At 42.4% G+C, this 16132-nt stretch overlaps 1 protein-coding gene across 1 annotated transcript in view; it reads right to left on the bottom strand.

The window, feature by feature from the left end:
- LOC140235180 (protocadherin Fat 4-like) overlaps nt 1-16132 on the bottom strand; it is a 109887-nt gene that overhangs the window by 5249 nt on the left and 88506 nt on the right. The window contains exons 6-11 of the mRNA XM_072315216.1: nt 15762-16006; nt 10440-15214; nt 3250-3329; nt 2356-2677; nt 1484-1693; nt 461-725 (exon numbers count right to left, since the gene is read on the bottom strand). Of these exons, the coding sequence (XP_072171317.1) occupies nt 461-725; nt 1484-1693; nt 2356-2677; nt 3250-3329; nt 10440-15214; nt 15762-16006 (5897 nt within the window). The remainder of the gene's footprint in view (nt 1-460; nt 726-1483; nt 1694-2355; nt 2678-3249; nt 3330-10439; nt 15215-15761; nt 16007-16132) is intronic.

Here is a 16132-nt window from a genome sequence, read left to right as displayed (position 1 = left end):
TCGCAATTGGGGCTGGTCTCGGCCGCGGCTTGGCCCAGCCCCGCACTGTAAACGGGGTCTTAAAGACAGGCAAATTTTCCTTTAAGCATATATTCAGTACTCAACTACTAATTCTCAATGGTAATCCATGAATGTTAAATCATGCAGCACCTGCATTTTTCAGAGTATAATAGAACAACTTTCTTGCATACTTTATGCAAGCACTTTCTGAAGCACATATGCGAATAAATTGGCATTCAAGAGTATGCAGCATGACAAAATTCTTGCCCAAAATACTTCCTTCAGTTAGACACTCATACTGCTGTGAACATGCAGCAGGTCAAAATAGCCGCTCTAGCAACTAAACTTTACAGATTTTATAGAACCAGTTGGTTTCTGAGAATGTGTCCATGATGAATGTACACCATGAAAATAAACATTAGGCATGAACCAATTCATAACTGCCCAAAATTGCACTTACCAGCTACAGCTTGTCCATTGATGACTATTGGTGTCTCCGCTCCACCGATCCAAATCCCGGTTACTGCCAGCGCGGTGAATTCATGGGGATCAGCAAATGTGGCAGTTTTCTCGATGTTGTCAACAACCAGAGTGATCAGGTCTCCGGCCAACGAGAGGCTGATGCTGTGCCAGGCCCCATCACCGAGGGATGGGGCATCTAGGAGGAGTTCTCCACTGCTCTGCCCACTGCTTCCGTGAGAGTATTCCAGCAAACCATCCTTCAACTGTAACAGAGATACAATACAGGTAACTCCTGTTATAACAAAGTCCTCAGGACCAGCAGTTTTCTTTTGTTATATCAAAATTATTTATAGCCGAATGAACAGCATAGTACATAAAGATATACTGATGATAATTTTGGGACCTGAACTTTTTTACTTCGTTGTAACAAGAATTTTGGGACCTGAATTTTTTTACTTCGTTGTAACGAGAATTTCGTTATAACCGTGTTTGCTAAAACAGGAATACACTATAAGTTGAGTGCTTGTTGCTGTTTACTGTGGTGGGACTATTTCACAATATATTTCTCGGACACATCATCTACACTTCCATTGTCCTCGTCTTGGATCATGCTTTTTGCATCGATAGTATCATGCTTGCTGTGTATAATGCAGCCTTAGATTACTCATATGCAGACTTAACACAATTTCCACCACTAGCAATATGACTGAATGAATTGCATTGTATCATACATATGAAGAAGAAAAAAAAAATTCCTAAAGGATGTTCTGTCTGACAATGTCTTTCTCCTAAACTGGAACCTTCCATATAATATTGCTAGGTTACAAAATGAATGGCACAGCTTCATACAAAGAAAAACAGAATACAGTCAATTAGGTATGGAAAAAAAGAAAGAAAAGAGGAATGAAATAACACATTGATATAACAGCATTCCACAGCACATGACAAGATGTCTTCACTGTCTTAGCTATTTCTCTGCTACAGGATTTGTCATCGTTACAGCTATATCCGGCGGCCGTACCTGTAAAACCGTGAATTCCTCGTCGGAGGTAATGTAGAGAAGCAGGGCATCCTTCGCGTCTGTTCTGAATGAGAGACCGATGGACTCGGACGCCGCAGCCCTCCTCCGTCTTCTCGTCGACAGCGACTTGGCCTCCTCCAGGAGCTGCTGCCGCTTGTAGTCCTCCTTGATGCGGTAGGTCACAAAGCCCCCATCCCCGAGGGTCACAGGCTGGTAAACTGTTAGGGTCAAGAGAGGGGACACATTTGAATGAATCTACATGTTGACAGGTTCTTTTAAAACAGTCTACAGCTCCAATCCGCAAAGAGACCATCATTGAGTGCAAACATTTTCACATATCTACTACCTTAATCTTTAAGATCACAAAATCACATTTCATGTTTCATTTTAGGTAGAGTTGCTCCAAAGAAAAGCAATGTACATGTAGTCCTTGAAGTATAACTGACACATTACAGGACATATATAACTCCATTTTCAAAGAGGGGCACAAACATTTCAACATACGAAATCTACAAGCCAGAAATAATCTGACTCTAATCTAGGTAATCTTTGACACATGTCCATCGCTAACAAAACAGTCATGAAGCTATTTCACGATCAAATCACAGCATGAATGAAGATTTTGTAGTAGACAAAAGTTTGTGCACATATGTCGGTTTGTTTTGTATTTTTAGGATGAGTGATCACAGCAATGATGCAGAAAAATAAAGTGACATTAATTGAGCTGTCCTTCATTAATAGACCAATTATTTTAAAAATTAACCAGTCAAGCAAACATAAAAGAAACCTAAGTAACTTAATACAGCTATGGTTAACTGCGATCACTCTGATATAACGTGCCAGTTCTTAGTTACGAGCCTGAAATATGATACATGTATGAAATCTGATATGGTCTCACCATCGCTGCACATGATGGGGTCACACTGACACCAGCTATCCCACCACTCCTCCATGCAAGTGTTCCCATCTGGGCAGGGCTGGGCATTACTGCAGGTGCCGCCCTCCCGACTGCACCCTTCCACCAGGCCGGCGCTGTCCACTGCATTGGTCATGTCCTTCCGTTGCCCGTTGATGTAAATCCCCTTCATGCAACCCACAAAGTCGGCAGAGGACACCTGGGACGGCCTTGAGGTGACCTCAGTGATGTCAGCCACACCGCCAATTGAGAGAGGGGTACCTCCAAAGTCAAGCGATCTACAGAGACACACAAAAAACACATGAGCATCATTCCAATCACATCAATCTCAAATGTTTTCACCTGTTTCCCACAATGAAAAAAAAAAGTCACAGAGAGACATAACAGCTGCTAGTGTTTCAAGAATGACAAATTGGACAAGTGCACAAAGTTAGTTTTTTAATATACGTTTTGCTGGCCTTCATTCAAATCCAGTGGACACTGAAAGAGCTCTGTCTGGGAGTCATGCACTTCTGCTCAGGTATTTGTGTGTGTACACAGAAGTTTAAGAAAAGCACAAGTAAATTTTGTTGCCACAACATTGAAATGCTAGATCTTGAATTTCACTTCATTTTCAATCCAGCACTTCACTAAAGTGACACGCATACAACTGTAAGTGATTTCATGCACTGACATTTTTAGATACTATTGGCATAATCAAAGAAATATGAGGAAACTATTTTTTTCATATGAACGATGTCACCACTTCCCTTTGAGACTTCCCATTAGTGCATTGCCTCAACTACACTCAACTAGAAAAGGTTGCATTCACATCCAAACACATGCCCCCAAAAAGAAAGACTTCTCTTACATGGTAGTCGTCTGCACAGCTGAACACGCATCCGATGACAGTGTACGGCAGTCATCGTCCAAGAGATTAAGACTTACGCTCTGTTGAGGGAAAAAAAAAATCAAACAAAGAATGCAAAAATATTAAGACATTTGATTTCATCAGTCCATTGGGGATTTGCATCTAACATCGACTTTCAATATGTGTAACGATTTTACGCCTGCATCTGGTAGCAAATAAATGGATCAATTCCCTACTGCCGTTACCCCACCACACCCCTCAGATCATACTGTGGTTCAGCACCTGTTGAATGAACATCAATCAATATCAAACTTGATTTCTTGGCAAAGAAGATACATACAAAATTATGCCAAAGACAGCATGACAACATAATTGAGGCATTATTTCGGCTAAGTGCCGTGGAAGTGTTTGCAGTTTGCAGATGTGGATGCAGATCTCGGCTACGTGCGGAGACCCATGAACGCAGCCGCTCGTGGGGACGATAATTAATTGCCTTGGGTAAGACTAGAAGCTAGGGACACATTAGCATTTGACCCGCAGCACCCTGCAACAGGCTTCTACTCTGTTTTAATAGCCTCTACAAAGTTCATGATGGGACAAACATTAACTCGAGAATAAAAGAGCCGGAGCAAAAACTCATGATTTACACAGTTGTGAATTGTAACTCCTTTTTTTGAAATTACGATACATATGAAATATGTCCAAAAATGGAATATTATGTTAACTAGAATTGTCATGCGACTGACTATGATTTAGGATGAGGTATGAGCATTCTAAATTCTTGTACTTCTGAACTTCTCTGAGGGCGGTAGGCAAAACTAAGACATTAGGAAATGTTCCTGGCTCAGTAACAGGTGATCACTGCATTTGGCTGGTTTACTGATTAGGTGGAGCTGACGGTCATTGGTATCAAGGGGTTTATCTGTTCGCACCAATCATGATTTTGTGGATTAAAATGTTCCACTATCTGCAAATTGCCTAGCTGCATCAAATACCCTGCTCACATGCAATGTGCTGTCAGTGTTACATACATGAATAAGCTCAGTATCTCACACATGTGTATCAACCAGGCTGTGGATTCTTGAAGTGCTATGAAAACTGTTCAGTGTCAATTTTCTTGTGATTTTTTTTTTTTTTTATTAGCATACCTAACTCGACACTATCATAATCATCATCACTACTGCTACTACTATCATTACTATTATCACTATCAGCATCATTATTATTATCATTTATTGGCAACTACAAACTAACATTACAAAAACTACACGAGCATTACAATTAGCGCACTGATTTTGTAATGGGTTATTAGAATTTGTATCCCACAATATTGCATCGCAGAGATGATTCCAATTATCAACATTCTTTGTTGTATGTTTGGCAATGGTATTGATAATGAGCAAAATCTGCAAGTTCTGCATAACTGTTTCTTCAGATGGTAAGAATATGAGAGTTGACCTCACAAACAAAAAGTCAGCAGGCAATGAAAACCTTGTCGAAAGCAGATGAAGGCAGGGAGGTGTTACAGAGATGGAGTGGCAACTCTTTGTAATTCATGCAAATGCATGTTTGGGTTCAAGGTGTTACAATGGGATGTCTAGCATTCTACTACGCTTTGAAGTCATGCTCGGCACCACTCTAGTTGCAAGACGAAGTTCGGAGACGAAGAACGCATTTCACCTTTTGTTGAATTACAAGCTTTATTTCACCGCAAAATTTTAGATGAAATAATCGAATTGAATTAGAATAGTTTAGGAAAGAATTCAATATTTTAAACATGTATTTCTAGTTTCTTCGTAATTCGCAAATCAAAATGAAATGAAAATTAGGCCCTCTTAAAATCCTAATATTTTTCTATAATGCGCACATTTCCTCATGTTAATTTTCTATATTTTAATAAGGGATATTTTGATCTTTCAAATAAAGTATTCTGCTAAAGCGTGTTCCAGCGTGTTTTTAAACTATTTGCTGTTAAAATTTTGAGTTTTACACTGCATTTTGATTCGCTGCTCCAATTCAAGGTACACAAATTCATTGTTGCCATCACATTGAAAGAGAGAGAGCGAATTGCAGTAGGAGCAAGTATTTCTAGATGTGAGAGCGCTAGTCCCAATTATTGATGCTCTGTTTTGTCAAAGCACATGGGTAACACCTGTAGTTGAACGCATTAACTTCTCGGTGGTGCCACGCATCACTTCAAAGGAGAGCAGTAGTTGTCTCTCCTTCTCTAGCACCTCCCTGATTAAGGCATCCTACACCACTCTAACATCCCCCTCCTGATATTGATGGTGGTGATCGTCATATAATCCAGCAAATCATTCTCAGGGAATTTCCTGACATGATATGCCCTCCTCTTCTCTACATTTATCCAGGCAGCATCCCAAGCTTCCCAAGGAAATCTGACGACAAAACTTGCACTACAGCTACATTGGATCAGCCAGGGGCGTAGAACTTCTGATACAAACACAGGGCATTCCAGCTCAGATGGTATGTGACTGAAAAGACCATCCCTTTCATCAAAAAAACAGAATGGTATGTACATGTCTGATTGCGCAAAACATAATTGGAGGACATATCTGGGGTACTATTCTCAAAAAACTGACAAGGTTTTTGCCCTCATATTTTGCAATAAATCGTTCACCAATGTAATATTCAGCCAGACCCTGGCTTCCTCCCCCACACTGATTGGTTGTTTGGAGTCGGGGCTTTTGGCTTTTTTGATGCAAGGGATGCAAGAGGAGCTGCGGTGGTCCTGATTACCCCCAGTTTGATTTCACTCACTACCATTACATTTGAAAAATAACATGTTGCAGCAAAGCCAGATATAGGGTTGCATACATCCATGTCGAGTCATCACATTCCCTAATCTCATTCGAATATGAGAAGGGGGCTCTTTATTGAATGAAAATGTCACATATCTACCTCTACATCTGTACGGTACCCGGTGCATTTTTCAATGATCTAAACAACAGCAACATTACTTTTCAATGCTTTTTTTTTTTGGGGGGGGGGGCTTCATTCTAGGGTTATTTGAATCAAATATATCAAGGGTCTTATCTACTATACTATTTTGGGCCCTTGCCCTTATTCTCATGGCCTAGTTTGGAAATGACATTTCTGTGGGTGTTTGTTTTTTTTTTTCTTCCTCATAGTACAACAGCTGTATCACTGAAAAACATGACAATTGGTGCCCAGACTCATACACTGCTGCACAAAAGAAACTGTACAAACAACTAAAGAGAACAGGGCCCTCTTAAGATGCTCTACCTGAAGCAATATACGTTTCATATAAAAGAAGAAGAATCATCATCCAAGCCTGGTGTCACATGACAGGCAAAGAGAATTCCTTTTGGCATAAGACGGGTGTCAACGGGATGACCCTGTCCTCGTAAATCCACCATTGTGTCTGGTGGTGGGGGTAAGCTGAGATATGGAAGAGTCTCATTTACCGTGAAAAATGGGCTTATTTGTGATTATCCACATGCACATTTGCCGCTTCCACTCCACCATTTATTTGAAATACTAGACAAAAGACATATTCACTCTAGGCGAAGACAATTCATGTAAAATTACAAATGTCACGCCACATACCACAGGCAATTATTGTCATACTAATATCTACCTTGAGATTTCACTCTCAAAAAAAGAAAAAAGAAAAATCTGATGAGCATGTAACTTGCTAAAAAAAAAGAAGAAATCAACATAAGTATTCCTACGGACACACTTTCCATGATAATAAGACACCTGACATAGAATCAAATGCAAAGTTTGCCCATACAGAGTAGGGAATAAATGCACAACACTGTCATCAAAATATGGATGACTTTTACCCTGCATATATGTATGAAAATCAATACAGAAAAAGATTTGGTTGTCTTGTTTTTCAATGTAAAATTGTTTGTCTTTCTTCCTTCTTTTTTTTTTTTTCTTAAGAGGGTAATCTAAAAGCTTTTTAATATAAACATTTGAGAAGAAAATGATTCAATGTTCATGCAATTTACACAGACATCATGTGACAACAATGATTCATGTTGATCATAAAGGTACTTTACAAGCAGAGGATACTAATAGCATGGAGCTTGGCTTCTAAATTAACAAAACCCCATGCAAAGGCGCTTACAGTATTTCTGATGTTCTTCTCTCCACAGGGGGGAGAAGAATATGTCTTTCAAGAACACCTCTCAACATTCGTGCTACGCACATTACATACTCATCTTTATCCATGTCAAGCCGTACTCTTATCAGTGACCCGTATTAGTACATATGCTATTTGGCTACATACACCTTATTCATATGACAGTATATTCATCATCGCTGTGAAAAACCAGGTAGATTTACTGCAACAAACATCAAGGGGTAATTTAGATCAGGTTGTGATGAGCATGCTGAAGGATTTACTTCACTCATTTTGAACAGACGCATTCAACAGAGAAAGACCGCGGACTTGATTTTTCAAGACTGGTTGAAATGTCTGACCAGATGGAGATTAAATTCGCTCTGCACTTTGAGGCAAAATGGTGAACGGCCATGTACTTTCCACTTTGGTCAGTGACATTAGATTTAGAATGAGTCCCGAGCAATACGGTGCACTCAATCTGTTGCCAACAAACCTTTTTCGTCACCCATTTGATTCATATGGTTTCGAAAAAAGCAGCCATCATTTCTACAATTCTTCAGAACTCAATCACTTGCTAAACAATGGCCACATTTGTTTCTCAAAAAAGCGTGCATGACACTAGTGATTATTACTCTCTCTTGAAAATATTTTTCTCCTTTGCAACCAGCGTAAAATGAAGATTTTGAAATACAAACTTAAAAAACAAGAATCAGCTAGTACCACTTTGAGATCTCCTTACTTGTGATTGTCATTATATATGTACTATTATCAAGTTGTCTGCCCAGACAGCAGTGTCAAAAATGAGATTCAGCAATTGCCTACGTCATTGGTTTGTCGTGCCAAAAAATACAGATAATGATACTGTTACTTTTGACAGCAGCATTTGTGTACCAGGTATGTCTTGGGGCAATATGGTTACTAGTGTTCTGCCTAGATCTGGTTTTTTAGACTGTGCTGTGCTCATCATCGGTTTCACAGCACTGCATCCCAGGCATTCTCAGTTTTGCAGGTGCATTTTCTCCTTAAGAAGCTTGCAGACTTCTGGAGTTCAAATGAAACTACCGTCCATGGTAGATGTTGCACATCTTAGAACTGAAACTCATCTTTTTTCTTTTTAATGAAAAACATCAGGTATTTAATAAGGCAAATCAAGACTCATGCTAGTAGTAGTAACATGGCTATCCCTAGTTCATTTCTTTCATCACGATACATCCCATTAAGAAAAACAAAAACAAAAACAGAACACCCTCCAGCTGATGCCGACAACATTGTCTCTACAGCGAGATGAAACCTGATGACATGCCAAGTCGTGTGATGCCTGGACTTAAGGTATAGGCAGTGACTGGCAAAGATCAGCACCCCATAATTTATCACCCACCATCACTCGCACCATTGACTTACATTGCATGGAATTCTTGCCAGCCTGGTAATGACTTTTCCCCTAGTTTTGCAGCATAAATATGACACCTGATATTTTCATATTCAAGCTGCTAAGTTTTACCCAGTCAAGCGAACATACACTACGCTCGTTTTCACTGTGCACTTTGTTGGGCAGCGCCACTAAATGATTTGGGAAAAATGGGATAATGTGTGCACTAGCTTGAACTCCTGGCACAATTTTTGCATTTAAGTTTTAAGAGGACGCATGATATTAAAGGGAATCATCAGCAATCAAAAACTATTGTGATTCTGGAGTTTTTGAGTCAAACAATCTTGGAAGCGAACCATCCATGGAAATAAGTCAACATTGATATGTTTCATGATGTATCTAGCTATTCTATAATCAATTCAAATAAGACATATCTGTGCAAAGGTTTTCGTACACTGAAGTATACAAACATATAAATGTGAGCTCAACAAGGAGTTAGGACGCATAAAACTCGTTTGTTTGCTTGTTTGCTTGTTTGCTTGGGTTCTCTGAGAAATTTGGGGTCTCTGACTTTCACATTCTATATCTACTTTCCCTTTAAGGGTGTGATGACATTTTTCCCACCTTCTACACATGACTGGCAAAAATCTGACAAGCATGCCTTTACAGGTGCATGATGGATCACCTCCTGAAATCACACCACTACCCCCCAGAATGCTCAAGAGGAACAAATAGCAAGAAGCTAAATCTTTCATCAAGGAATCCTTGCTAAAGATGGACACACTATTGCAGTGGCCACTATGTTAACCTTGCAGGCTCTTTGAAAAATCAAGGACAAGATTTTATTGCTGTTGTTTTTTGGTCTTTTTTAAACTGGCAAATGTTGTTTGAGGGAGGATGTTGCCTCTTTGCCAATGAGATCATAAATCGGTCAAAGTACGGCGTCTCCTTCAGAAGTTCATGCGTTATTTTTCCTCAATTTCTTCCCCCAGTTTAAAAGTGAAAATAAACATTGCGCACATGTTGTCAGTATGTGGGGCAAGTTCAGCTAACTTATGAAGTGTTTCCGTGGGGGATGATTTGTACCCTCACAAGAGCGCATCTTCTCTGCTCTCTCAGCTGAAGGGTTGGGTCATGCTGGGCAAATGTGTGTGAGGGAATAGTTTCCTGTCTTTTACCCATTCCGCAGTTTCACTAGCATCACGACCTGTGCCTATAAATTTGCTTGAATGAGGTCACCGTGACATCCAAACATAAAGCAAATTGGAAGGAAACCTTTTCAAACTCTAAACATTTGATTGTTGGTGGTTCGTTGTTGTTGTTGTTTTTTTCTCCATAAAATTTTCCCTTGTCATCCTCCTATCAGAAAACTTGTTCAGATATCCCGCAAACAATACAGGCTTTTGTTAAGGATGTAAAATTCCAAGTCAATGCTTGTTCAGTTGTTTTACACTACGTGTATCTTTGGCATGGATTTAAGCTTAATTGGGAATAATAGCATACATAAGAGTGAAAGGCAACCCATTGTGTTGATAGTTATGATAGAGTAAATTGTAGGGGAGTGTAAAAAAATTGCTCAGCGCCAGAAAAACATTATGGCTTAGACATAAGACATGTCAACTGGTTGGATAATCATGCTCCTATACCTGAAAAACAACATTTTATCTATGAATAAATGGTAGTCAAAGGGGTGTGATGCCTTACCGTTCCTTCGAGTCGTACTTCCACTTTGTGCCAGTTTCCATCGTTGACAACCTTGCTGGTAGAAATGCTGCTCAGCCCATCAGGTGCAAAGTTGAAGGAGAGTTGAAGCAGTCCTTCCACCACTTCCAGGGCAACAAATACGGCATTGCTACTCGTGGAGTCGTCATGATTGTACAGCAAAAGGCCATGGGTGGATGTCATAGCAAACTCTATGGAGAAAACAGCACTGGAGGATGGCAGAGATGGGAAGGCGATGAAGGAACCACCCTCGAAACCAATGGTCGTGTGCTGGCACCGCTCACCCCAGTGGCTGTCATCACACTGGCACACAAAGGTACCTTCTCCTTCTGTGCAGGTACCGCCATTCTCGCACGGGCCGACGCTGCAAGGGCCGATCTCACAGAAAAAGCCGGTGTAACCGTCCGCACAGTCACAGTAGAACCCATTGGTCAGATCTTCGCAAGTGCCGCCATTAATACATGGTGCGCTGCTGCACTCGTTCACTTCGCTTTCACATCTGGCACCTGTAAATCCAGGCAGGCAAGCACATGTGTAGCCTCCAATTTCATTCTGGCAGGTGGCCCCATTGAGGCAGTTTGCATCCTCGCAGTAGTCCGTGGGGATTTCGCAGGTTTTGCCCCCATATTCAGCTGGGCACGAGCAGGTGAATCCATGAGTGGTTTGTATGCCAACAAATATCACTGGATTGCTCTCAACAATAACATTCTGAAGGTCATGATCAATATAATAGCTGCAGATGCCATTATTCTGGCAGGGGTCATCAGAGCAGGCGGTGTAGTCAATGGTTTCTATGATCATCTTTGCCTGGTTCTCCAGAGTCGCCTCGTTGCTTGTCAAGACCTGCACAAGTTCCTCCCGCAAGAGGTGCTGCCCATTCTGCTTCTTGACGGCCAGCAGCATGTTGACCTTGTCGATGCCTGGACTGTCTGTGATACTCAAGACAATAACATCTTCTTGGCTGCTGAGGAAGGTAGATAGGGATGTCTTGAATAAGTCATAGGACTGGGACAGAAATCTCTCAGCGGTTGTGTCAGCCAAACGTAGAGTAACACTGTTTGAAAGTGTGTCATTGGTGAAAGACTCGTACATGACAGTGAAGGAGGACGTCACGCTTTGGTGCGAGCCGTCATTGCCCGACACGTGTAGGCTGAGTTGGGATTCTCCAGTGCGCTGGTTTGAGAAGAGATTGCAGTTTGACTGGATGGAGAACTGGGAGGTATCTCCACTGGTAATCTGGCAAGTGAATATGTCATCAGAATCTGGGTCAATAGGTTTGACAGATCCAATGAGTCCACCGTTAAACCTTGACTGATACATCTTCACCTCAATACCAGCCTGTCTCGCAGAAGATGGATTGTCATTGCGATCTGCTACAGTAATATGAACAGCTGACACGGCAGTAACTGCTGGAGACTCTCCATCACTTGCTTGAATTTGGAGGAAGTAATCCGACTTGATTTCACGGTCCAGTGTCTGGGTGGTACGAAGAACACTGCCCGACAAAGTGAAAGCTGGGCTATCGGCAGTGGGGAGCAGAGTGTAGGTAAATCGGGAGGGATCCGAGCTCAGGTCAGGGTCTGTGGCACTCAGGGTCATCACCAGTTCATTTGATGGTTCATTTTCAAAGACAGAACCCTGCGCTGCATCCCCTACAAATGATGGGCCATTATCATTGACATCATCCAGCTGCACAATGACCGAGGTGGTGCCGGTTTGCTGCGGGCTGCCAGAATCGACTGCTGCCACAGTCAGGTAGTAAATGGCTACGGTCTCGCGGTCAAGTGCAGCAGCTGTCTGAATGCGGCCAGTTCTTGCATCAACAGAGAATGCATCGTCCGTATTGCCAGCCAGGATGGAGTAGTTGAACTGCCTGAAGCTCGGCTCCTCATCATAGTCCACAGCTGTGACAATCGTGATGTACGAGCCCCTTGGAGCATCCTCGCTGACACGGGCTTGGTACTGATCCGATGTGAAAACAGGAGCATCGTTCCCATCCTGAATATGAATGACTACTTCTGCCTCATCGATGTCATTTCCAAAGATTGGGCCTTCATTCTTTGCCATAACTGAAAGAGTGACTGTGTCTGCTTCTTCTCGGTCAAGCATGCCACTTGCAAAGGATACAGTGATGAGACCTGTGTCTGAGTTGATGGTGAAACCCTGCGAGTTACTACCACCAATGAGAAGGTAGTTAACAATGGCGTCACTTCCAATGTCATTATCACTTGCAAATACCATGCCAACTGGTGTCCCATCAGCAGCGTGTTCATTCACGTAGAACTCATACTGATGTTGAGAGAAGACCGGAAAGTATTCATTCAGTCCGAGAAGGTTGACGGTGACATGGGCAGAAGACACCATGGTAGCTTCCTCATTAGTGGCAGCAACAGTCAGTTGATATGAAACCTTCCCAGCCTCGTAGTCCAAGTTACCTTGTGTGAGGATTAATCCCGAGTTCCTATTTATGGTAAAGAAGTCTGTGTCCCCTCCGGTGATAATGTATTCAAAGTCAGCATTGGCACCGACATCTGCATCTGTTGCAGTCACCGTGATAACTGGTGTTGCGCTTGGAGAGTTCTCATAGACCTCAGTTACGTATTCTGTGGGATCAAATTGTGGAGCATTGTCATCTACATCAGTCACAGTGATGACCACAGTGGCTGTAGCAGACCGTGAGTATAAGGCTGAATCTTGGGCCACCACTTTGACCTGATGCTGTTGAGATGCTTCCCGATCCAAACTCCCAACGACGGTGATCAAACCAGATGTCTCATCGACGCTGAATAGGTCATCATCGGCTGCGGTCAGGGAGTACTTGATCTCACCATTGATGCCACTGTCATGATCAACTGCATGAACGGTGATAATCTCTGCACCAACCACATTCTCAGAGACTGAAGCGGAGTATGACTGATAATCAAACACCGGTGCAAAGTTGTTGGAACCTGTGATGAGGAGAGTCACGGTAGTGTTGTCCTCTTTTGAAAAATGTCCTTGGTCAATCGCTTTGATCTGGAGCTGATATATGGAACCAATGTCACCCATAAGCGAAGTTGTCAGTGTCGTGACCCATCCTGTGTTACTTTCAATGGCAAATCTTGATGTTCCATTCCCACCTGTCACTGAGTAAACAATGACTGCATTGGATCCAGAGTCTCTGTCTGTGGCCGTTACCTGGATAATGCGTTCATTTGATCCCATGTCTTCGGTAACAGGAGAGAAGTAAGTCGGCGGATCAAACACCGGCTTGTAGCTGTTGTCTTGGATGACATGTACTACTATGGAGGCTTCATCATACAAGGAGGGTGTGCCACCATCCACCGCAAAGACGCTGAATTCGTACCTATTCGGATCTGGAGTCTGACCTGGTTGAGGCACTACATAGGAGATTGGCTGAGTGGGATATACCCAGCCACCAACAGCTGTGCTCTCAACACGAAACATGTCTGTCATAGTCTTGAGGATGAAGTCAATCTGGCCATTATCTCCATCATCGCTGTCAGTCGCAGAGAGAGTTGTGAGGGGAACATTGGAGGAGAACACAAATTCTGGGAAAGTCAGCTCAATAAAGTCTGTTGTGAAGACAGGAGCATTGTCATTGACGTCTTCCACATTGACAGTTACCTGTGTCTGAACGTTATGTATGCCATCTTGAGCTTTGACGAGAAGATAGTGGATTTGCTCCTTCTCATTTTCGAAATCAAGGGTTCCATTAACAGTGATCTCTCCAGTCACCTCATTGATTGCGAAGAGGGCGGACGATCCACCAGCCTCCAGGGCAAACTGGCTAAGGTTGCCCTCATCGGGGTCTGTGGTGTGGACTGTCACAACATGAGTGCCTGGAGGGGCGTTTTCAGGGATGCTGGCCTCGTATATCCTTGTGAAAGACATCCTGTTGTCATTGATATCTGCTACCGTGATGACGACTATGGCTGAACCAGACATCGCAGGATTGGTCCCATCTGAAGCGATGACTGTCAGTAGGTACTCCGGTGTGCGCTCCCTGTCCAGGGCACCGGATGTCCTGAGAAGTCCAGTGGATGGGTCAATAGTGAAGGCATCATTGATATTGCCCGACTCAATGGAGAAAGTAACCTGACCATTGACACCACTGTCCTTGTCCTGTGCCGACACAGTTACAACATCCACTTGAATGGCTTGCTCCTCCACTACAGTGGCAGTGTACACAAGCTGATCAAAGACAGGGGCATTGTCATTTTCATCTGTGACTGAAATGCGCACTTCTACAAAATCAGACAGTGGTGGGTTGTTTCCATCTGCCGCTTCCAGCCACAGGGAATACGAGGGAAACATTTCATAGTCAAGATTTTTGGCAAGGGTAAGAAGTCCGCTCTGGCTGTTGACTTCAAAGGTATCGCCGTGGTTGCCTCCTGCAATGGAGAAGGTTGTGCCACTTGTCGCCGTCACTGTCGTCACACCAAATCCAATCTGAGTGTTCTCACTGAAGCTGTAGCTTGAGCCAGATGATGGAGCAGTGATGACAGGAAAGGAGGCAGTGCTGAACTCAACACGAAGCTGAGCGACTGCAGGGTTTTGACCAGGTGCAGTATTCTGCGCCGTAATCTGCATTTCATATGTTGTCATCTCATTGGTGAGGTCTTCCGCTGTGAACACAACCCCTGTGTTGGCATCAATCTGAAATTTGCTGCTGCCACTTCCAGTCAAGCTGTACGTGATGACTGCATTGGCCCCAAGATCCAGATCATCGGCTTGCACTGCTGCCACGTATCGACCTTTGAGGAAAAACAAGATGAAAAGAATCATAAGTGCAAGTGACAGAAATGTGTTTGCCATCAGTGCTTTACCTCATCAAATTGGGGGAAGAAAAGATGAAAATGCTAACAAAAATTCTCCCCAATTAGCAGTACTAAATACAGAATGAAATCAGAGTATGAAGCATCAGAAAGCTTTTTTTTTCCTATCTGTACATGAAGGAGTCTATTCCCACAATGACATTGTTTTGAAATTCTATGAAAAAAAAAAATGTGTAACACAGATATAAGAGCTGATCCATTGATAATGTGAAATAAACCTCTGAAAGTATATTTGACCTTTTGACACTTGGGAATACATCTTAAATCATGACATTTTGGGAGAATATTATGAAGGACTCAAAATTTCTCAGCACCTGAACAATTTTCTCAGTATGAGATATAACACTCATCAAAGCTGGTTAGGCTCATGAGATTACACAAATCAATCATGATGAAGTGATTAACACAGTTAGAATGCGTACACTAGCTTTTTACAGGTCTATGGTCAGGGGAACAAGAAACGTACCTTGTGGGGATGTAGCAGGAATCACTGCCAAGTAAGAAGAGGATGGGAAATGTGGTGCATTATCGTTGACATCCAGCACCTCGACGACCACTGTGGTCTGTGCTTGCCGTGAGGGACCATCATGAACAGTCACGGTCAAGACATAGGATGTCTGTGCCTCACGGTCAAGCACTCCTGATGTGATGATGCGACCCCCTAGTGGGTCAATGGTGAACTTTGACCCGATGTCATCGTTCAGCTGATACCTGACAAGTCAATGAAGAAAAAGGTAACTCTTTACAGGTTGCTATATAGTGTATAAGCTATGCATCTTTAAAATAGGATTACATCGGAGAAGAAATTACACATTTTGCAAAGACAATAACCAAAAG

The sequence above is a fragment of the Diadema setosum genome, chromosome 11 (genome assembly GCF_964275005.1).
Source record: "Diadema setosum chromosome 11, eeDiaSeto1, whole genome shotgun sequence".
In the NCBI taxonomy this organism is placed as follows: Eukaryota; Metazoa; Echinodermata; class Echinoidea; order Diadematoida; family Diadematidae; genus Diadema; species Diadema setosum.
The sequence above is the reverse complement of the archived record's forward strand: the minus strand, read 5'-3'. Positions and strand labels throughout refer to the sequence as shown.